This window comes from Canis lupus, chromosome 9 (assembly GCF_011100685.1).
Source record: "Canis lupus familiaris isolate Mischka breed German Shepherd chromosome 9, alternate assembly UU_Cfam_GSD_1.0, whole genome shotgun sequence".
In the NCBI taxonomy this organism is placed as follows: Eukaryota; Metazoa; Chordata; class Mammalia; order Carnivora; family Canidae; genus Canis; species Canis lupus.
In genome coordinates this window covers 24,296,239-24,314,114 of record NC_049230.1, presented here as the reverse complement: position 1 = coordinate 24,314,114, position 17,876 = coordinate 24,296,239, and the positions used below count along the sequence as shown (strand labels likewise).

General features: G+C 52.2%; 1 protein-coding gene across 1 annotated transcript; it reads right to left on the bottom strand.

Annotated features, from left to right (window-relative positions):
- Positions 1-5,955: 5,955 nt before the first annotated feature.
- Positions 5,956-17,527, bottom strand: NFE2L1 (nuclear factor, erythroid 2 like 1). Its single transcript, XM_038547548.1, is given in 7 exon segments — positions 5,956-8,604; positions 9,380-9,538; positions 9,763-9,852; positions 10,267-10,482; positions 15,276-15,397; positions 15,400-16,288; positions 17,390-17,527. Coding segments are annotated over 6 exon segments (2,343 nt in total). The 5' UTR covers positions 15,785-16,288; positions 17,390-17,527; the 3' UTR covers positions 5,956-7,233.
- Positions 17,528-17,876: the final 349 nt, after the last annotated feature.

Genomic DNA, 17,876 nt, shown 5'->3' with positions numbered 1-17,876 from the left:
CTGAGCCACCCAGGTGCCCCAGAAACATGGGTTTTTTTTTGTTTGTTTGTTTGTTTTGTTTTTTTTGAAACATGGGTTTTGAGTTAGGTTTAGTTCTTGGCTTATGTATTTTGTAGACTTGTGTCACTTCAGCTAATAGTCAACTCCAAAATTTTCAGGAACTGATCTAATATTTGATCACTGACTTAAAATGTTATCTACTTTCTTAATGTCCAGAGCCAAAATGGGACTAGGCTCTTGTTATTTATTAAAAGGGAATATGGGATTTCCACCAAGATCAAATCCGCTCTGCTCACTAGTACACAGCATTTGTTCCAAATAAACTGATGCATAAGTATTTTTTTTTTCAAAAAGCCTTCTGGGCTGACAGGCTGGCTCAGTCAGCAGAGCGTGCGATTCTTGATCTTGAGGTCGTGAGTTTGAGCTCTGTATTAAGTATAGAGATTACCTAAAAACAAGATCTTTTAAAAAAAAGCCTCCTAAGAGTTTGGGAAGATGAGGTAAAATGGAGCTGAGGAGGCCTTTCTAGCTGTGTCCTTGTGGTTGACAGCAGCTGAGGTCTCAGTAGCTATTTGAGAGAGTTAGGGTGTGGCAGGCAGAGATGTGCTGGTTCTGTTCTGCATCATTAGAGGCACTGAAATTAACCTTCAGCCTTGCTGTGTGTCAAGAATGGACTGCCATTCAGCTTCAGTCTTAACCTTTGGGACCTACTTCATTGTCCTTTCTGGCATCCTGAACCCTCATAAAACGCTATCAGTCTTCCCCCAGGGAAGATCCTGAAATTGATAATGCATGCGATGAAAACTGAAGCGAGGATAGATTTTCACAATTTTGCTATCTTTGAAAGCCAACTGTCACATGTCTAGATTAAGGGTTTCAGTATAAAATTTTTTCAAGTGCTTGTTGAAGCCACAAATGCATGCAGAAATGTTGGAAATAAAAGATACAGAGGCACAACAAAGCTTCCGTCTGTTTCAGAAGGTATTCGGAGAGCATTTCTTCAGGCAGCACAAGAGCAAGAGTTGGATGGCTTCAGTGGAGCTGCCGTCATCGTAGACTCCTCACCCCGGAGTTGAAGAGGAGACAGGTGATTCTTAGTTGCTGTTTCAAAAGAAGAGCTTGCTAATCTGGTGACCGCATCACCACCTGAGGTGTCCTCCACTGTCTTCAGTTGAGTTTCAAGCTAGTACAGTAAATGACCACAGAGACATTCTGTCAACCAGCAGTGCTCAGGAATAATTATTTCTGCTTTTCAGTGTCATCTGGAAGATTGGCCTACTGATTATAAATAATTTTTAATAGTTGAGCTTTTTTAAAACTTATTTTCAGATATCATTTTATATTCCAGAACTCATTCCAACTCAGCTCAATTTGATTTTAACATGGCCATTTGGTGTTTGGCCATGTTTTCTCAGGACATCTTTGTGGCCTGTGGCAGTGGGAATGTGTGTTATCGTCACTATTTCCATCACCGAGAAAGTGAGAGGAAATTGCTACTCCAAAAACTGGAACTCTGAAATCCAAATTTTCTACAGTGGCTCCAGATCCTAAACTATGTATGGACCCAGGTTCTGTTTGAGATCAAATTAACCTGATCAGTTTCTCTGGTACTAGTATTAATCTGACGTGCAAATTGGGTCTTTTTGTGAAGATCTCCTTGTTTAAAACTGAGCAGATAGGACTAAATTAAGTCCAGGCTCGGTGTTTCCTCTCCTCTTGCATATGATTGAAATACAGATATCACTACCAGACCAGCATTCAGCTTTAGGAACGGAGGGCATCTTGGCTTCATCTTGCCTTTCTGCAGTAGGAAGCAGTCAGGCAGAGGCATCTGGGTATCCCCGTGTGTGGCTATGGAAGCTTGGTGGTGGAGCTTAAAATTCCTTAGACAATCCTCAGTCTGATCTGCATGTCACCTTGGTTTGACTGTCCAGCATTGATAGCAGAAATTACTGCTATTCTAACCAATGTGTTCACTATTGCTCATCCCTCTTCTATGGATAACTTTAATTGACCTTCACCTTGGGAGCTTCCTACTGAATAAATTGCTGAATATTGAAAGCAAATTGAAATTTGAAAATAAAATCATCTTGAAATTCAAAATAAAACCATCTTGCACTGGGATGGAAAACCTAATTGGCCATGCTCTGTGGGGGCAGGTAGAGCAAGTATTCTGTTTCTGAGGCTTTGGGGTATTTTGGTTTTTTCACCTTAGGCCAGCGAGGCAGCAGGACATTGAGGCCAGGCTGAAACACTAAGTTTACAATATATATGTATTGATGATTTGGTTCTGTAATTGTTGCTTATATTAAATAGCTTGTGTTAAAATAGTCACACATCTGGATCTGCATTGTAACCTTGGTGGTTTGCGATAGTACCAGAGCCACTGTTTACTCCACAAGGATTTGAAATCCTAGTTTGACTTTGACCAAAGTTTGACTTTGACCAAACCTACCATTTATTGTTTGCATAGCCTCAGGTCAGACTGGGCAACTTTGGGGCCCAGCTGTGGGGCACTGGCCCATTGTTTAAAGTAGTGCTTCAGCCCCTAGCTGAGAACTGGAAGGTTTTAAGACAACCTAATTAGCCTCATTAAATATGTTTACAACAAAAGGCAGAGCATCAACTCCTTGGCCTTTTTTCTGCCTCCCCCCAAGTGTAAACTAGGTTGTTTCCTTGGTTGGAATAGCATCTGGACTTAAGTCACAAATACTGTACACTCAGTCTCCATTCTGCAGTTAGACTGGAAGAGAACCAGCTTTTAAGACTTTTATAATCTGTGTACTCAGAAGACAAGTGTTTATATCCAACTGATTTGGAAAACTCACCTCTTTTGTGGGGTCTCAGACTCACTCCTTCAGACAATTTGTGCACCAGATTCTGTGTCTCAACTAATTGAGGCTGACCCGAACTTTCAAAGTCCTGGACAGAACAGGGACTAGAACTCACATTAGGTGCTAAGTTCCACATATATTGAGTCCCTCACCTGCTCCTTTTGTACTATAGAGTTCAGAACTAGAGGCAAGGAGGATGGCTGGCCTCTGGGAAAGGTGAAAGGTTCTTATTAGACTGACAAAATGACAAACTGAAGGTCTATGAGTCCTTTTCATGTCCCAGATGGATCAGTGATAAGAAAACAAGGCTTAACCACTTATGATAATGAAGCACATGGGTTTTGCTAGAGAATTTCCACACCTGGTTGGGAAACGGACTTCCAGAGCCTGCCACTGATCTGGTTCCTGTGCTCCTAATGTGGTAGTGCCAGTAAGGAAGTGGACTTCTTGCCTGGAGTGCCATAAAACTAGTTAGTTGGAGCTGAGGCTGTGGCTCTAGGTCGGTACCTACTGGATGAGGTAGGAGACGTGAAGGTGGTGGGGATGTTATTTTTTCTCTGAGGCACTTGTTTTTCCACCTATTTGCCAAACTTGAAAAGCAGCAAGGTCTGGTCAGTAGCTGGGGTTGTTAAAGGGCTGAGGGCTGCCTGAGGAAGCCAGGGCTCTGTGAAAAGGACTTCCCACTCACTGGCCAACTGGGTGCTGTTCGGCTTTCCCTAGTCAGGGCATGGAGGCCAGGTCTTGGTGACACTGAGCATTTTTTAGATCACTCTTTCCCCTCAGTTCTAGATTTCTTTTTTTTTTTTTTTTTTCTTCTATTTTTATTGACACTGAAATATTGCCCCCAGCCTCACTGGTGAGATCTGTGCAGGGCAGAGGTTGAAACAACAGGTCTACTTCCAAATGCTTATGTGAATTAGGATGTGGGGAGAAATCGGTTTGAATGGAGACTAGTACTGCCAAAGTGGAAACAGAGCCAGGTTTCCGCCCCCACCCAAGCAGGTCACCTTGAGGTCTGGTCCTCCGTTAAGCCCTGAGGCTAGCTAATCTCCCTCCTGAGCTTAGATACCTCTTCTCACTCGTCTAAGGTGTAGCTGCTCTTTGACAGGCCTTACTTGAGTCCTCCTGTCTTCTTCCTGCCAGAAAAAGCCTTGAAGCTGGAGCACCCACTCCACCTGCCAGCGGCAAAAAGAGGTCAACCCCGCAGCAAGTGCTGACCAACTTGGCGCAAAGCCCCAGCTGATCAGCGGGATCCTAGACACAACTGTACATCTCTACATAAGGGGACGTGGGGGAGGGATGACAAACATGGACTTTCTCAGACCAGGGGCAGCGCTAACAGGGTGAGAGAAGATTTTTTTTCTCTCTTAAGAAATTTTGAAAAAAAAAAAAAAAATTTGAATGTGTTCGGTTAAAATTGCAAAATAAGATAAAAGCTACAGTCTAATTGTATACCTAGGCAAAAATACACACTTTTCTAGAAGGGATACAAAACAACTCTGAATTTTACTTATCTCAATTTACTCCTCTAATAATTTGTATTTTTTATCAGCTTGAATTAAAGTTTTTCAAATTTAATTTTTTAGTCTCTTATTTTCAAGAATCTTGGTTTTATCTGGCTTATAGACATTAGCTAATTCCTAATTAGGAAAGAACTTGTTTGAGGACGCTTTCCAACCAGCTGGGGGTTTAAAAGAGCCAGTGTAAATTCAAACAAATAAATTGATGTTATTCCCAGAATTCTATTCCATATCTTGGGATACTCTGGTAGCACCACTAAAGGACTACTGGGCTAAGGTCACCCTGTGGCACACAGGAGTTCCAGATCATGGGTTCCATTATGGGGATCACAGCTTCTGGTCCTAAACCTCATCCAGGAAATTGTACAGGCTGCCAGGTGAGTGAGTATTCATTCCTCTGGCATTTGCTAGCCACCTACCCCAGGATGTGGTGGCAGTTCCATCAAGCACCCAGCACCTGGAAGCATCCAGCTCTTCTTAAGGCTTTGATGTTAAAGCAGGTTTTCTGAAGAACAGATTCTGTTGACCTCACTTGGGGAGGTTTTGTGATGCCTTAAACCCTGGAGTCTAACTTCCTGCTTCTCTAATTTTGTGGTCCTGCTGTTACACTCAAGTGCTTGGCATGGGTCAGGCTCATAGATTTCTCAGGTTTTCAGTCCGTCATTGGTATTACTCTCTGATGCTCTGTACCCTTTGGTAAGTGGGGTCACCAGAAGTGACAGCATGCTGAAGCTTAAAAATGCACTTTCTCACAGGTGGACCTACAAGGAGCTGGCCCAGGTGACAGCCCCTCCACCTAGCCTAGTCCTAGGAGAAAGGCCAAAATTCTCCAGAGGGAGGATTCAGCTAGGGAACCCTGTGAAGAGGTACCAACAACCTGCCTGGAAGGTACCAACAACCTGCCTGGAAGGTACTTAAGTCTTTCTAAATTCCTCACTGTCAACCTCCCCAGTTCTCCACCCACCTTCCCCTGCAAGCTCTGCCTTAGCCACACAATGGCCAGTCCTCCCCTCCTGGGATCTTTCTTTACTCAATTTAAGTTCAAAGTAGGGAAAAACTACACTTGAGAATGAATCATCCATTTTATTTTATTTTATTTTGTCATGTGCTCACAGCATCTCTTTCTCTCTCTCTCTCTCTCTCCCCTCTCCCTGGCAGGTCAGAGATAAATTAAAAATAAAATCTACAAGGAAAATAATTTATAAAAGCACTTCCCAGGCTCATGCCTTCCATTCCTACTGCTCAGTTAGCCGCCCCCCCGCCCCCCAGTATGGAGGAGAATCAGTACTTCTCCCCCCACAACTCACTCCTGCTAGTCTGGGGGTGACTGTACTCCAGAGCCAGGCAAGGGTGGGGGCAGCAGTGGCAAACAGTTAAAAATAAAGACACTGTGGTCCTGGAACCATCTGGCCACCTTGGCGCTCCCCTCTCTGCCTCCCCCAGGAAGTCCTGCCCAGGGCCTTTGCTGAACTGGGGGTGTGGAGAAGCAGCCTGTGGCCGAGAGCCTGGGGGGTAGGTGCCCTCAGCCCCCATTACATGCACTTCTCATTCTTCTAGAAAGAAACAAAAAACAAACAAAAAAAAGCAGACAGAGACCTCGGGACAGAGGAGAAAAATCCCAAGTGTTCACACAGTTACACGGAGTCTTTATGGCAAAGAGAACATTTAGCAGCTTTGAATATTGGGGTATCTCCTTTTTACTCAACACAAGCATTCTAGACCCTATAAGTGAAACAGGGCTCAAGCCCTAAAAAAATCAAAGCGCAAGAAATTCTAAAAGGACTAGTTTGTTTTTGTTGCTGGGTGTTGTGGTTTTTTTGTCTTCCAGTGACATGCCCGGTTGTTGGCAGGGGAGGCCTGAGGGATGGGTCACTCCCCAGTGTTGTGCTAAATACTGCCTGGCTTCTCCACATCATCCCCCTGCCTCAGAGCAGCCCCCAGGAGGCTACAGGCTCAGCTCTAGGGAGGCAATACCAGCACCCCAGCAGCAGAAGAGCTCCAGGCAGCAGGGAGGGGTGAGGGGCACTCGGGCGGGAAGAGAACAGCATTGGCATGCAGGCTCTGATGGAAACGTGGGTGCCTCAGCTCAGGGGGATACTGGGCACAGAGGGAGATGGAGTGGCAGGGCAGTGAGGGACATGCTTGGTGTTGGGGCTGCTGCCACACGGCACGGGGGCCTCGGGGCCTCGTGACCTGTTCCCTCTAACTCTTTGGCCCTAGCCCTCCCAAGCCAGTGTTGGGTCCCAGCGGCTCCCCTCCAAATGAGAACGTTACAGGACATATCCAAGAGCTCCCCTTCGAACCACTACAGGGCAGAAACTGAAAGCTCCTCCCAGATCCCACCTTGTGTTCCACCCTCCCCTGGGATGAAGTGGGGTTTACTCGAGCAGAGGGAGTAGTCCCACCACAAACCTTCTGTCTGGTATCCTGGCCAGACCCAACCTTAACCTGCCCTTTGATTTTCTTCCCGCTTTGATTTTTTTGGGTTTTTTTTTTAATCCCCCTTCCTTTGTTCCTTCCTTGTTTCCTTCCAGGAATGAGACTTTCTATGACTTTCCTCTCACAAGCCCCCCCCTTCCCCTTGGTCGGCCTCCAGCAATGCCAGCACCACCCCTTCCCGCAAAGGAAACAGTAGGGGTGAGGACCCTGTCCACCCAAGTGGTCTGGCCACTTCCGCCCTGCCCCACCCCCACTAGGGGAAGCTGAGCCAGACAGCGCCTGCGCCCTCCTCTTCCTGTCCACTGACCCGCAGTTTATCCCATCTGAGAAGATCTATTGGATAAGAAGGCATTCGAGTCCCCTCTGTAGGTCCAGGTCCAGGCCCAGCCCTTCTCCAGTTTCCATCCCGGTGAGCGTCAACCCCCCTTTCCTCCCCAGGCTCACTTTCTTCGGTCCTTTGGCTTCCTCTCCTGCCTCCGGGCCTGCTGGTCGGCCAAGGTGCGGGGAATGAGGAGGACACTGCCGTCCCCAGCATACTGGAGTGCATACTGACTGGGCGAGTAGGGCCGCCCATTCTCATCCCGCAGCCGCCCAAACACCTCCTGGTACAGGCTCTGGACCTTCTGCTTCATCTGCCGCAAGGACCGGAGGAACTCCACCTTCTCCCGCAGCAGCCGGGCTTTATCACGCTGCAGGTCCTCCACATCCCGCTCCAGGTTCAGGATGGTGTCCAGCTTGCGCTTGCGGCAGTTCTGTGCAGCCATCTTGTTTTTGCCCCGGCGCCGGATGTCACGGATGAGGCTGAGCTGGGCCTCGCTCAGCTGGTATTTGGACAGCAGCTCATTGAACTCCTCCACTGGCAGGTTGATGATTTTGTCATTGGTGAAGGGGATCTTCATGGCTCGGGCTCGATGCTCGTCCCGGCTCATCTGCTTGTCTAGGAAGTCAGCCTGCTTCTCCTTGCTGCCTTTCTTGAGGCCGCTGGGTGGTGGCAGGTCAGCAGAGTCGAGGGCACTGGGCGCCATGTTGTACGTGTGGTTGTGGCCCACGTGCTCCAAATAGGGCAGGCAGGAGAGCTGAGACGGATCCTGGTAGCTCATGCGGCAGAACTTGGAATACTCAGGCTGGTAACCCACAGCGCCCTCAGCCTCTTCTAGATCCAGGGTCTCAGAGTCAGAGCTGTAGCCAACAGCACCTTCCTCAGAAAAGGAGGAAGAAGCTGAGGAAGAAGCAGAGGAAGAGGAGGACGAGGAGGACGAGGAGGAGGAAGAGGACGAGGAGGAAGAGGAAGAAGAGCTGCCTTCAGAGCTGCTCAGGGAGGAAGGGCTATGGCTAGAGTCCAAGGAGAGGCCTGAGTCAGAGTCAAACTCTTCTTCGAGCTGGGAGGCCTGCACAGGGTTAAAGCCCTCTTCGATGGCCAGGTCCATCAGGCTTATCTCGTCCAGCATGGCTTCGTCTAACAGGCCCCCCAGAGGGTCAGGCAACTCGGGGCCTGCCGTGTCATTGGCTGTGCCGTTGAGCTGGGGTGGAAAGAAGAGCCCCGCCAGGTTGGTGGAGCCAAAGCTGGAGTTGAGGCTGGTGGAATTGCTGGGGAGCAGCGGGAGCAGCGTGGAGCCGCTGGCCACAGGCAGGCTCTCCGCCTCGGGACTGAAGAGTGAGAAGTCCTGGCTGCAGCCCCCCAGGGACGCCTGATGCAGGCTGACATTCTGATTGATGGGAGTGTTGGGGGCAAGGCTATAGTTGGTGCTCAAGGGGTCTCCAGGAGGGGCATTGTACAGGATCTCATTTGTTGAAGTGTTCACTTCCATGGCCTGGGAGGGGAGAAGAGCGTCACAGTTCACTCTGAGCAGACTCCCTCCCTCGGCGTGGCTGGGGGCTCACACCAGCAGGCACCTGACACTGGCACAGCTGTGCGGGCGGACAGGCAAGAGACTGGAATCCAGAGCCCAGGGTTAACTCCTGGCCCTTCTTGGTCCATTAGCCCAACTAGGCCTGGTAGAGATGAGTACTCCCTGTGGACCCCACCTCAATGCACAGCTGACTGGCTCCTGATCCTCCCTTCCTTGGAGGAAGAAGGAAACACCCAGCCCTGGAGTGAGAAAACCTAGCTGCACCACTTGCTGTGTGACCACAGACACATCACTTAACCTCTCTGAGTTTCAATTTCCTCCCCTCTAAAATAACAAAGGGCTGACTAGATAACTGTGAGGGTCAGGAAAGCTGGCACCGGCTATAAAAGCACCACATGAATGTCCAGTTTGTTTTTTTTTTTAATGCTAATAAAACCTGGAAGCCTTCAGTCAAGTGATTATCTACCTAAAAGGAAGGATGAAGGCATCCCTATGGGCCAGTCCTGCTTTCAAAGCCTCAACCCTGGGGTTTTAACCCAAACCCCACTCCTGACTGCACCCCCTACCCTAAGGAGACACCCAAACAATTACCTCTCAGTGTCCCCACTTTCCTATGGATTAGACAGAGAAGTGTTACTTTCTTTTCCCAGAGGTGAAACAGCAACTGAATGTGAACACCCAAACCCACCCCCCACCCCTCATCTGAGAACCCTGTGCCCTGTTCTTGTAATCCTACCTGCATTTCCATAATGGACATGAGATCTTGCCACTGCTGCTCCAAATCAAATGGCGACTCTGTCCCCGTCAGGAGAGGAGACAAGAGGTTGTTTTGAAGACCGGGGGGCTCACTCTCACTAGGCACTGCTTCTGTTATGCTGGAAATGTCTGCTGGAAACTAGGGCAAAACACAGAGGCTTCAGCAAGGAGAAGGCAAGACCACCGAATGCACTCCTCCCAGAGACTACCACCTCCGGTTCTGTCTCTTCCTTCCTCTGAATTTACCCCCGCAGCCAGGACCAGGCCAGCAGCAGGAGCTGTCCCCTCAGGCAGCCGCAAACGGACACACGGCGTGCAGGCTGCCCTGCTGGCTCAGTGGGCTCTCCCTGGAGCCCTGCTCACCTCAGCATTCTCCCCAAAGGGGCAGGTGGCCTCCAGCAGCCTAAGGCACTCTTCCAGGGACAGGGCCGTCTGGTCCTCCCCACCAGGCACCTGTGGCAACAGCAACTGTAAGTCTGACTGCCCCGGGCCCTGGCCGCCTGCGGGCCAAAGCCTTATCCCCAGCCTTTCCAGGGCGGGGAGCTGAAGGAGGGCCGCAGTGGCTACAAGCCTCCACTCTCCCTCTGTTCCCGGGCTGATGGCTGGCCCTGAGTCTCCGACTCCAGGAAAGAACAGAGGGAGAGGGGAAGAGTCCTGATAGAAACAGGAAGCTGCTGGGTGCTTTGCCTCCTCTGTGCTGTTGGTGACCAAGGCCTGGTTCCTCTGCTTCTCTGCTGCTCATCCACTCCCCCTTCCTCAGCACAAGTGACTTGGAGACCCCAACCCAAAAGATACATTCGGGTTCATTCCACAGACAGAACCTGCCATCTTTAAGAAGTCTCTAGAAGTGGGCAGAGATGGGCGTACCTGTGCAGGGAAGCTCTCCCCAGTTTCTCCATCCACTAGCAGGTTTCGCGCCAGAGCTTCTGCACCCTCGCCTGACCAGGTGTCCTCCTGCTCCGCTCCATCTCGCAGGTCCTTATCCACATCCTGCTCCTTCTGGCGATGACTATAGTCAAAAATCTCACGCCCAGCCCCCAGGTCAATATCCTGTCGCCAAAGGATGTCAATCAGATCTATGTCCTGAAAGACAAATCATGGTGACTTTAGCTCTCGGATCCAGGGGTCTTTCCTAGCATCACTCTGATTAGTCCTGGGAGTTGGGGGGCAGCTCTCCCAGCCCCATCCCCTTCGTACCAACAAGGCTTCATTCATCCATTTCCAGATACCAGCCTCCAAAAACAAAACAAAAAAACAACCAAAAAACCCCAAGAGCTAGCAAAAATTACCAGCATGACCAACCCCACACAAGCCTGTGGGCTTAGCACCAGAGGTACAGCCAGGCCAAAAGGCAGGGCCACCCTCACCGCTCCACAAGAAAGAAGGGGGAAGCAGGAGATACTTCTCATTCTGGAAATGGGAATCCCTTCACACTTGGGCTTGTACGATGCTGGCCAGGCCACGCAAGGGCGAACTGTCATGCAGAATTGCTCTGAGGTGGCCAGGCTTGCATCAGACTATGGTGCCATTTCATTTGCATAAAGAGGTGGGGTGGGCCAGAGAGGAAAATCCCTGCATTTGCAACCACCTGCTGCAACCAATGACAACGATGGGCTGCCTCCAGCCCTTCCTACAGCCATTCCCCCTTCCCTGGCTGAGGCAGGAGTAAGGCCGGACACCCACAACTCTTAAAGCCCAGGCTCACCTCAAGATCCATCCCTTCCAGAACTCCCACTCTCAGCTGATCCCAGCAAGCTGCCTCTGTCCCAGGAGAGCCTCGGGCAGTCAGATGATCCTCACTGGGCACCCCACCCCTGCCAAGGCCGGCCCCTGGTGTCCCTTCACACCAGCACTCTCACTCCCTTCCTCACCACACCCCAGGACTCACGGATGCTCCGTCAGTCAACCCACTCAAGGACATGGGCCCCATCACCACTCAGCCACAACTGCCACCATAGGCACCAAAATGCCTCCTTCCCACTGTAACCTGGTGGCTCCTGATCAGTTCCTGCACCAACTGCCATCCCCAGTGCCACCAGCATCGAGCCCCAATAAATAAGAGCCATTTGGGCTTCCTACACATGCCATCTCCTGTGGCTAAAGAAACCCTGAACTCTTGCCTTCCACTCAGAGGTTAAAAAAGCACTTTCCAGAAAGCAATATCCTTACACAAGACCCACCTCCCCAGCCCTACCCAGGTATCCCTTTCCCACCGGAACCCTCCCAGATCGTAAGACCTCCCAGGTGTACCTCTCCCTTTACTCTCCCCACATACACCAACCTGAACAGAAGCCCTGGACCCAGGAGCAGAGGGGGGCTGGGCCACCCGGTGACCAGCCAGCAAAGAGTTAAGGGGCCGGCTCCCTTTGGCATGGCCCCCACCACTGTGAGAGCTGCGGTCCAGGCGGGTCATGGTCTGCGAGATGAGCCCCAGGGCAGCTGGTGCCGGGAAGCCGGACAGGGGGCTGCAAGGAGCTCTTGGCTTGCAGGGAGCACACCAGGCTGGAAGGGTGGCCCCTTGCTAGCTCCAAGGGGCCCGAGGAGGGTGCCCCGCCCGTGCTGCTGCCTGGGCGGCCCAGCCCAGCCCCCTTTCTCCATCCTCGAGCAGCCCCCTCCCACCTCACAACCCCAGTTCCACTCAGGCACCCGGCAGCCCCCACCCTGAGCTCACCGCAGAGGCTGCAGTGAGATGGGACTCCCACCCCATGCTCCGTGCTCAAGCTGCAGAGGAGAGCAAGCTCCCTCCAGGGCCTAGCCGCCCGCTCCTCCCTCTCTCCCCCTCCCCACGCCCCCCAAACTTGTTACCTAGGCTGCAGCAAGGAGCCAATCCCCTCCCCCTCCCACCCCGCAGGTCACTGCTGAGGCTGCGGAGAGCCAATCCCCTCCCCCAGGTCAGCAGCTGGGCTGCGGAAAGAGCCAATCCCCTCCCACTGTCGTTACCTAGGCTGCGACGAGAGCCAATCTCCTCCCCCAAGTCTCCGCTGGAGATGCGGAAGGAGCCAATCCCCTCCCACCGCCTGTTACCTAGCTGCAGCCGGGAGCCAATCTCTGCACCAGGGCAGCTGGAGAAGCTGCCGCAAGGAACCAGCCCATCCCTGGGCCGCCTCCGTCTCCTCAAGGAGACGCACCCAGGGGCGGGCAGCCCCACCCAGCCCAGTCAGCCAGCCGGGGTGGCGCAGTGAGAGAGCCCTGGGGGGGAAGGGGTGCCACTCTCCCTCCTGTCGCATCCTGCTTCCCCAGCCCACTCAGGACTGGGCAGAAACCACTCCCGCAGCTTCTCGGGGAATCTAGTTCTTCCCTAGAAGTGAAAGGAGTTTTCCTGTTCCTCAGAAGGGCTGTGGCCAGTCGTCCTGAAGCCCAAGGACCACAAGCTAGGCTGGGCTAGGACCCGGTGCACCCAGGCCTGCTGGGAGCGGTGGGGGGGGGGGGGGGGGGGGGGGGGGGTCTGTCTGTCCCCCTACCAAAGGCCAGAGGAGAGGAGGAAGGAAAGCCCTCTCCACGCTGCTGAGATGTCACAGCGCTGACCAGGCCTCGCCCCAGGCAAGACAAGGGAGACACGAGCCTGAGGCTCACATCGAAAGAGCCGGGTGCTCCGCACCATCCTGGCCACACACGTGTGCCACGCTCCCCCTCTGCCACAGCTCTGTTCAAGAGCTTCTCTGCCAGAGCCCTGGCCCACATCTCCAAAGCAAGAAAAATGCCACCAACAGAATCAGGATCACAGTTCCAGCTTCCATCCTCACTGCTGCACCCCTTGAGCCTAAGGTCAGGTCAGGGACAGTATGTTCTCCTTGGTCACAGACTGCTCCTCGCTGGGAAAGAGTTGTACACAAGCCATCCCCTGCTCTGGGCGGAGTGCCAACCTCGAGGGGAATCCTATCCCTGACAAGGGCCTGGGCCACGGCTGTCCATGGAACTGGCCTGGCAGCAGGGGTGGGGGGAGGCTGCCACCCCGGGGGAGAATACCAGCTCCAGCAGTGCCTGTCACATGCTCGGGACCTGGGTATTTTTATCCTGGAGTTGCTGAGGAAATGTTGTTCTGGACACGTAATAATCCTCCCTTCCCCCACACCCAGCCTAGGGCCCTAATGCTGACCCACCCCCAACCCCAAAGGGAGCAGAGAAGGCCTGGGGTCAGGGACAGCACAACCTTCCTGAAGCCAAGGAATGGAAGTAAGCAGGGCCAAAGTCTCATCCCATTCTGCCCCAAACCATCCACTTACAGCCAGACAGCCCAGCCCAGCCCAGCCCACCCCATTCCAGCCCAGGAGAGCTCCCAAGGGGAACAGGAAGCTTCCCCTGCAGAGTTCCCAGGAGCAAGCCCAGTTACACGCCCACCCCTTGGGGAGCTCCATCAGGGCAGAAGGATGGAAGAGGCGGCTGGGAAGCATACTTCTTCAGACCACTGTGCCAACTCTGAAGCCCATTTGACAGAAAAGAACAGAGGAAGCAGAAAAAAGGTACAGTTCCCAGTGGCACTGGAAGAATCTGAGAAATGAGGCACTGCAAGGTAAGGAATGCTCACAGCTCCCATGCTCAAATAATTCTAGTCTCTCTCAAAGCAGATCAAGTATGAGCCAGCTGAGCATAGAGCAACGCTGGCACTACTGATGTCTGGGGCCAGATCAATCTGACCTTTGGGGGCTATCCTATGCTTTTTAGTAAGTTTAGCAGCATCCCTGGCTTCTCCCCATAGATGCCAATTGTACCTCTTCCAGCTGTGACACCCAAAACTGTCTCTGACAATATGACATTGCCATTATTATCCCCTGGACGGGCAAAATCGCCCCAAGTTGAAGACTACTGGCCCAGGGGAAGCCACAAGCTTTGACAGCCACTGACATCCAAAGGGGGTCAGGAACAGGCTCACATGCAGGACAGGAGACAAAACCTGGTCTGACTGGCGGGCAGAAAAAGAACCAAGATCTGTAGCACCTGTAAAACTTTTACATATCCACCCCCATCCCCAGGCCTCAGCTCTTGAAAACCCAGTGCAGTGCAAGCCAGCCTTCCCTTCCTTTCATGGCCAGGAGAATGTAGCAGGCGTTTTCTCAAGCTCCCAAGGCTAAGTGGCAAGTCTGGGCTAAACACGGAGCTCAAGGTGGTTTTATCATGTTGGTGAGGTGGGAGCAGCAGGAGCCATTCACATCGTTAAAGACAAGTCCCTCACTTTCTGCCCAGAACAGTGTGTCAGCCACGTGTCAGGAGCTAAACATCTCTGACAGCTCAAAGCCAGCCGACTTAGGCAGCAGAATGCAGTTTCTCTTCTAGCTCCCAGCCCTCTCCTCCCTACTCCCTGCAGGCCTTAGCAAGGAATGGGAGCCTTGGCCCTCTCCTGGCCAATAATCACTCTGTAAATCTACCCCTTGGCTCAGGCCCAGGAGAGCCGACTTATCAAGGACCTTACAACAACAGGCCTGACCACAAAGGAGGAGAACTTCAGGATATGCATGTGTGTTTTGATGTGGGGGAGGTACAAGGCAAGAGTCCACCAAGTATTTGTGTCTTAGCAACAGATACACACCGCATCAAAGCCCATCACAACACGATGCCCTCCCCCACCCCGTGCCTCCAACAATCCTGTTGAAATCCAAGCAGTAAACACGCTGGCATGTTCTAGGAACCTCCCACTGTCCTGACAGTACATTTAGAGGTGGGTCAATGGTTCACCACAAGGAAATGCTCCCAGCCCCCAGTCCTGGTCCGACAATTTAGCTCATTCCTGTCAAAGAACAATGCCTGAGATCCCTTCCCCTCCCAAAACACTGTAGTTCTTCACAGGGTTAGTACTATGACCTTACTCCTTTAGGATCGGCCCACCCCCCACCCCCGAAACCCCAAACCCCTCTCATCCACCCCGACGTGTGGTCACTAACCTCTTTGGTTAGGTCTCCACTGACTGGAGGGGCTACAGCTCCCAAATCCTCCAAATCTTCACTGAATCCCTGCTCCGTTTCGCTTTCTCGCACCCCGTTGTCTGGGCCTGTCACATCTTGAGGCCACTGGAACTCTCGAGGGTGAGGCCTGAGCTGGGCTGGCTGCCAGAGACAGACCCCTCTGGATCCCGGTGGACCAGCCAGGCGTTTACCTCAGTGGTCGGCACCTGGAACCTGTCCAGCGCCCTCACCTGACTGAGGAGCCGCCGGGCCGTGAAGTAATTGTCCAGGTCTATGCTCTTGGGGTGGATACCATAGCCATCCAAGGTATTCCTCAGGTTGTGGAACTGGGTCTGAGTATAGGCAGAACTGGGCCCCAGGATGATCTCCCGGAGCGGGGGAAGCTGTGAGGTCAGGTAAGTATCCACGTCCACCCGCACCCCAATCAAACTCAGCAGAATGGTGAACTGGAGGAGTCCTTCCGTTAAGTATTTCTTCAGAGAAAGCATTGCTGAAGGACCAGAATGTTTATGCTTTTTGGTTTTTAAATCTTCAAACACAAATCAAGGCCACTGCTCTGGTGCTCCAGCCAGCAAGTTACCCTCCTCAGTGCCAAACCCTGTAGCCCACCCTGGCAGAACACAGGGGCTGAGCTCCCAGACAGCCTCAGAGGAAAGCACACCCCGTGAAGCCAAGGCCACACTCCAGACCACATTCACTTTTCCCTTCTCGGCACCTCACCTCTGCATGTACAACTGTTGCTAACCCAGTCCAGGCCCTCGGGGCCCACGTGACTTACTGTCTCCACAGTCCACATACAGTCACTTCCTCACTCACATCAGTTGTCCTCTCTGTAGATTCCACTGCAGGCTGTTCTCAGGAACAGCTGATGGATTTTTTTTTTTTTTCCTTCTCTCTAAGGTTTATTTTCTTTGGCTGGAGCTACAGGCCTTTTGTCTTGGGTCAGAGTGTCCCGCCTCCTCCACACTTACCAGGGGGGTTTCCAGAGAAACCTGAAATGGGAATCACAAGAGCAACAAGATAAGATTCCAAAACTTTCACACCAAGATTAAGGCAGTAGGCAGGAAACACATTCAAGTGCCACTTTTATATTTTATTGAAAAATAATTCCATTACTCTACTCCCAGGGAAAGAAAAACTAAAAATATGTTACAGGTAGAACAACTAGGAAAGGAAAATATTGCTCAGGAAGGATCCCTGTCTCTGGATACCAAATTTGTAATACCCTAAAAGGTAGCTTGTTTTGGATAAGCAGATAATGCCTGGGGCATCCAAAATATTTTGCACTTGTCTGATTTACTGACCCTCCCCCACCCCATCCCCACACTACCCAGCTTCTATTTTTAGCATGAGAAGTCCATTTCCTATCTTAAAGAAAAGTTGTATCCTCCATCTCCCAAGAGAAAACTGCCTACAATCCCTGTGCCTTCCAGTTCTAAAGGGAAGGGAGGGACTATAATGGGAGAAGAGTGTAAAAGGACATGAGAACAACATCCAGGGCACCTAACTCCGCAAAATAATGCCTTTTGTTTTCCCAACTTTAAAATCTGATTTCTCTTTCCTAGCTCTCACATTAAAAGGGGGAAGGGAGGCTGATAGGGCCTTGGGGGTGGGGTGGGGTTGAGGCAGGAGGATTATTCCACCCAGAATTTGCAATAGGCAGGTTTTATTTTCATTCATATGACCTTCTGTGCCACAGCAGGAGGATAAGGCCAAGTTCTCAGCGCGGATAGCCAAGTGGGGAGGGAGTAAATCTGCCTTTCAGTTTCTGATCTCTACTTTTGAGCTTCCATTAACCTCATAAAACGGAGACATAATTCTCCTCTTCACTGTTGTGACCCACCTACCAACTTCGTCTAAAGGGGAAGAGGGACACACGGACGGACGGACGGACACACAGACACCTTATTTGGTTAAAGTAAACGCAACTGCGACCCAGAATCCCTGCTTACACGACCCTCCCGTTCTCACGCAATTTATTACTAAAACCTCCCAAGAGACAATTAAGTTCGAGAAACCGGACAAGGCCCCTTAAAGACGGAGTAAAGCCAGAGGCCTCAGGTCTGAGCCCGGTCCCACCCCGCCCCGGATACCCGAGTCCGGCTGGGACCAAGTCGCCATGCCCGCTGTCGGCGCCTCGGCTTCTAGCCTTCTGGGGCAACAGCGAACAAGTGCTACTCAGGCCGGCCTTGACCCACCCTCACAGCCAAACCCCACCCCGCCCTCCGTCCCGATGGCCCCACCCCGCTCCCGGCCTGGGCCTCACACCACGCCTTCTCGCGCCCTCAGCCCTCCCCGGCCCAACCCACCCCGGAGCTGCCTTTCTCCACGGCCCGGCGGCCCCTCCCTGCCAGGCCCAGGGCCCGGGCCGACGCGAACCTAGCTCGCCCGCCCGTTCCCGCCTCCTGCCTCCTGCCCCTGGGCTCCACCCCGCCGCCCTTCACCCCATAGGCCTCGGCCCCGCGGAGCGGCGCCGCCCCCCGTCGGGGAAAGGAAGGTGCCTGGTACCCGCTGCAGAGCTCGGCGTCCGCCGCTGCCGCCACAGCAGGCCCTCAGCTCGAGTCCCGGCCTTGCCGCCGC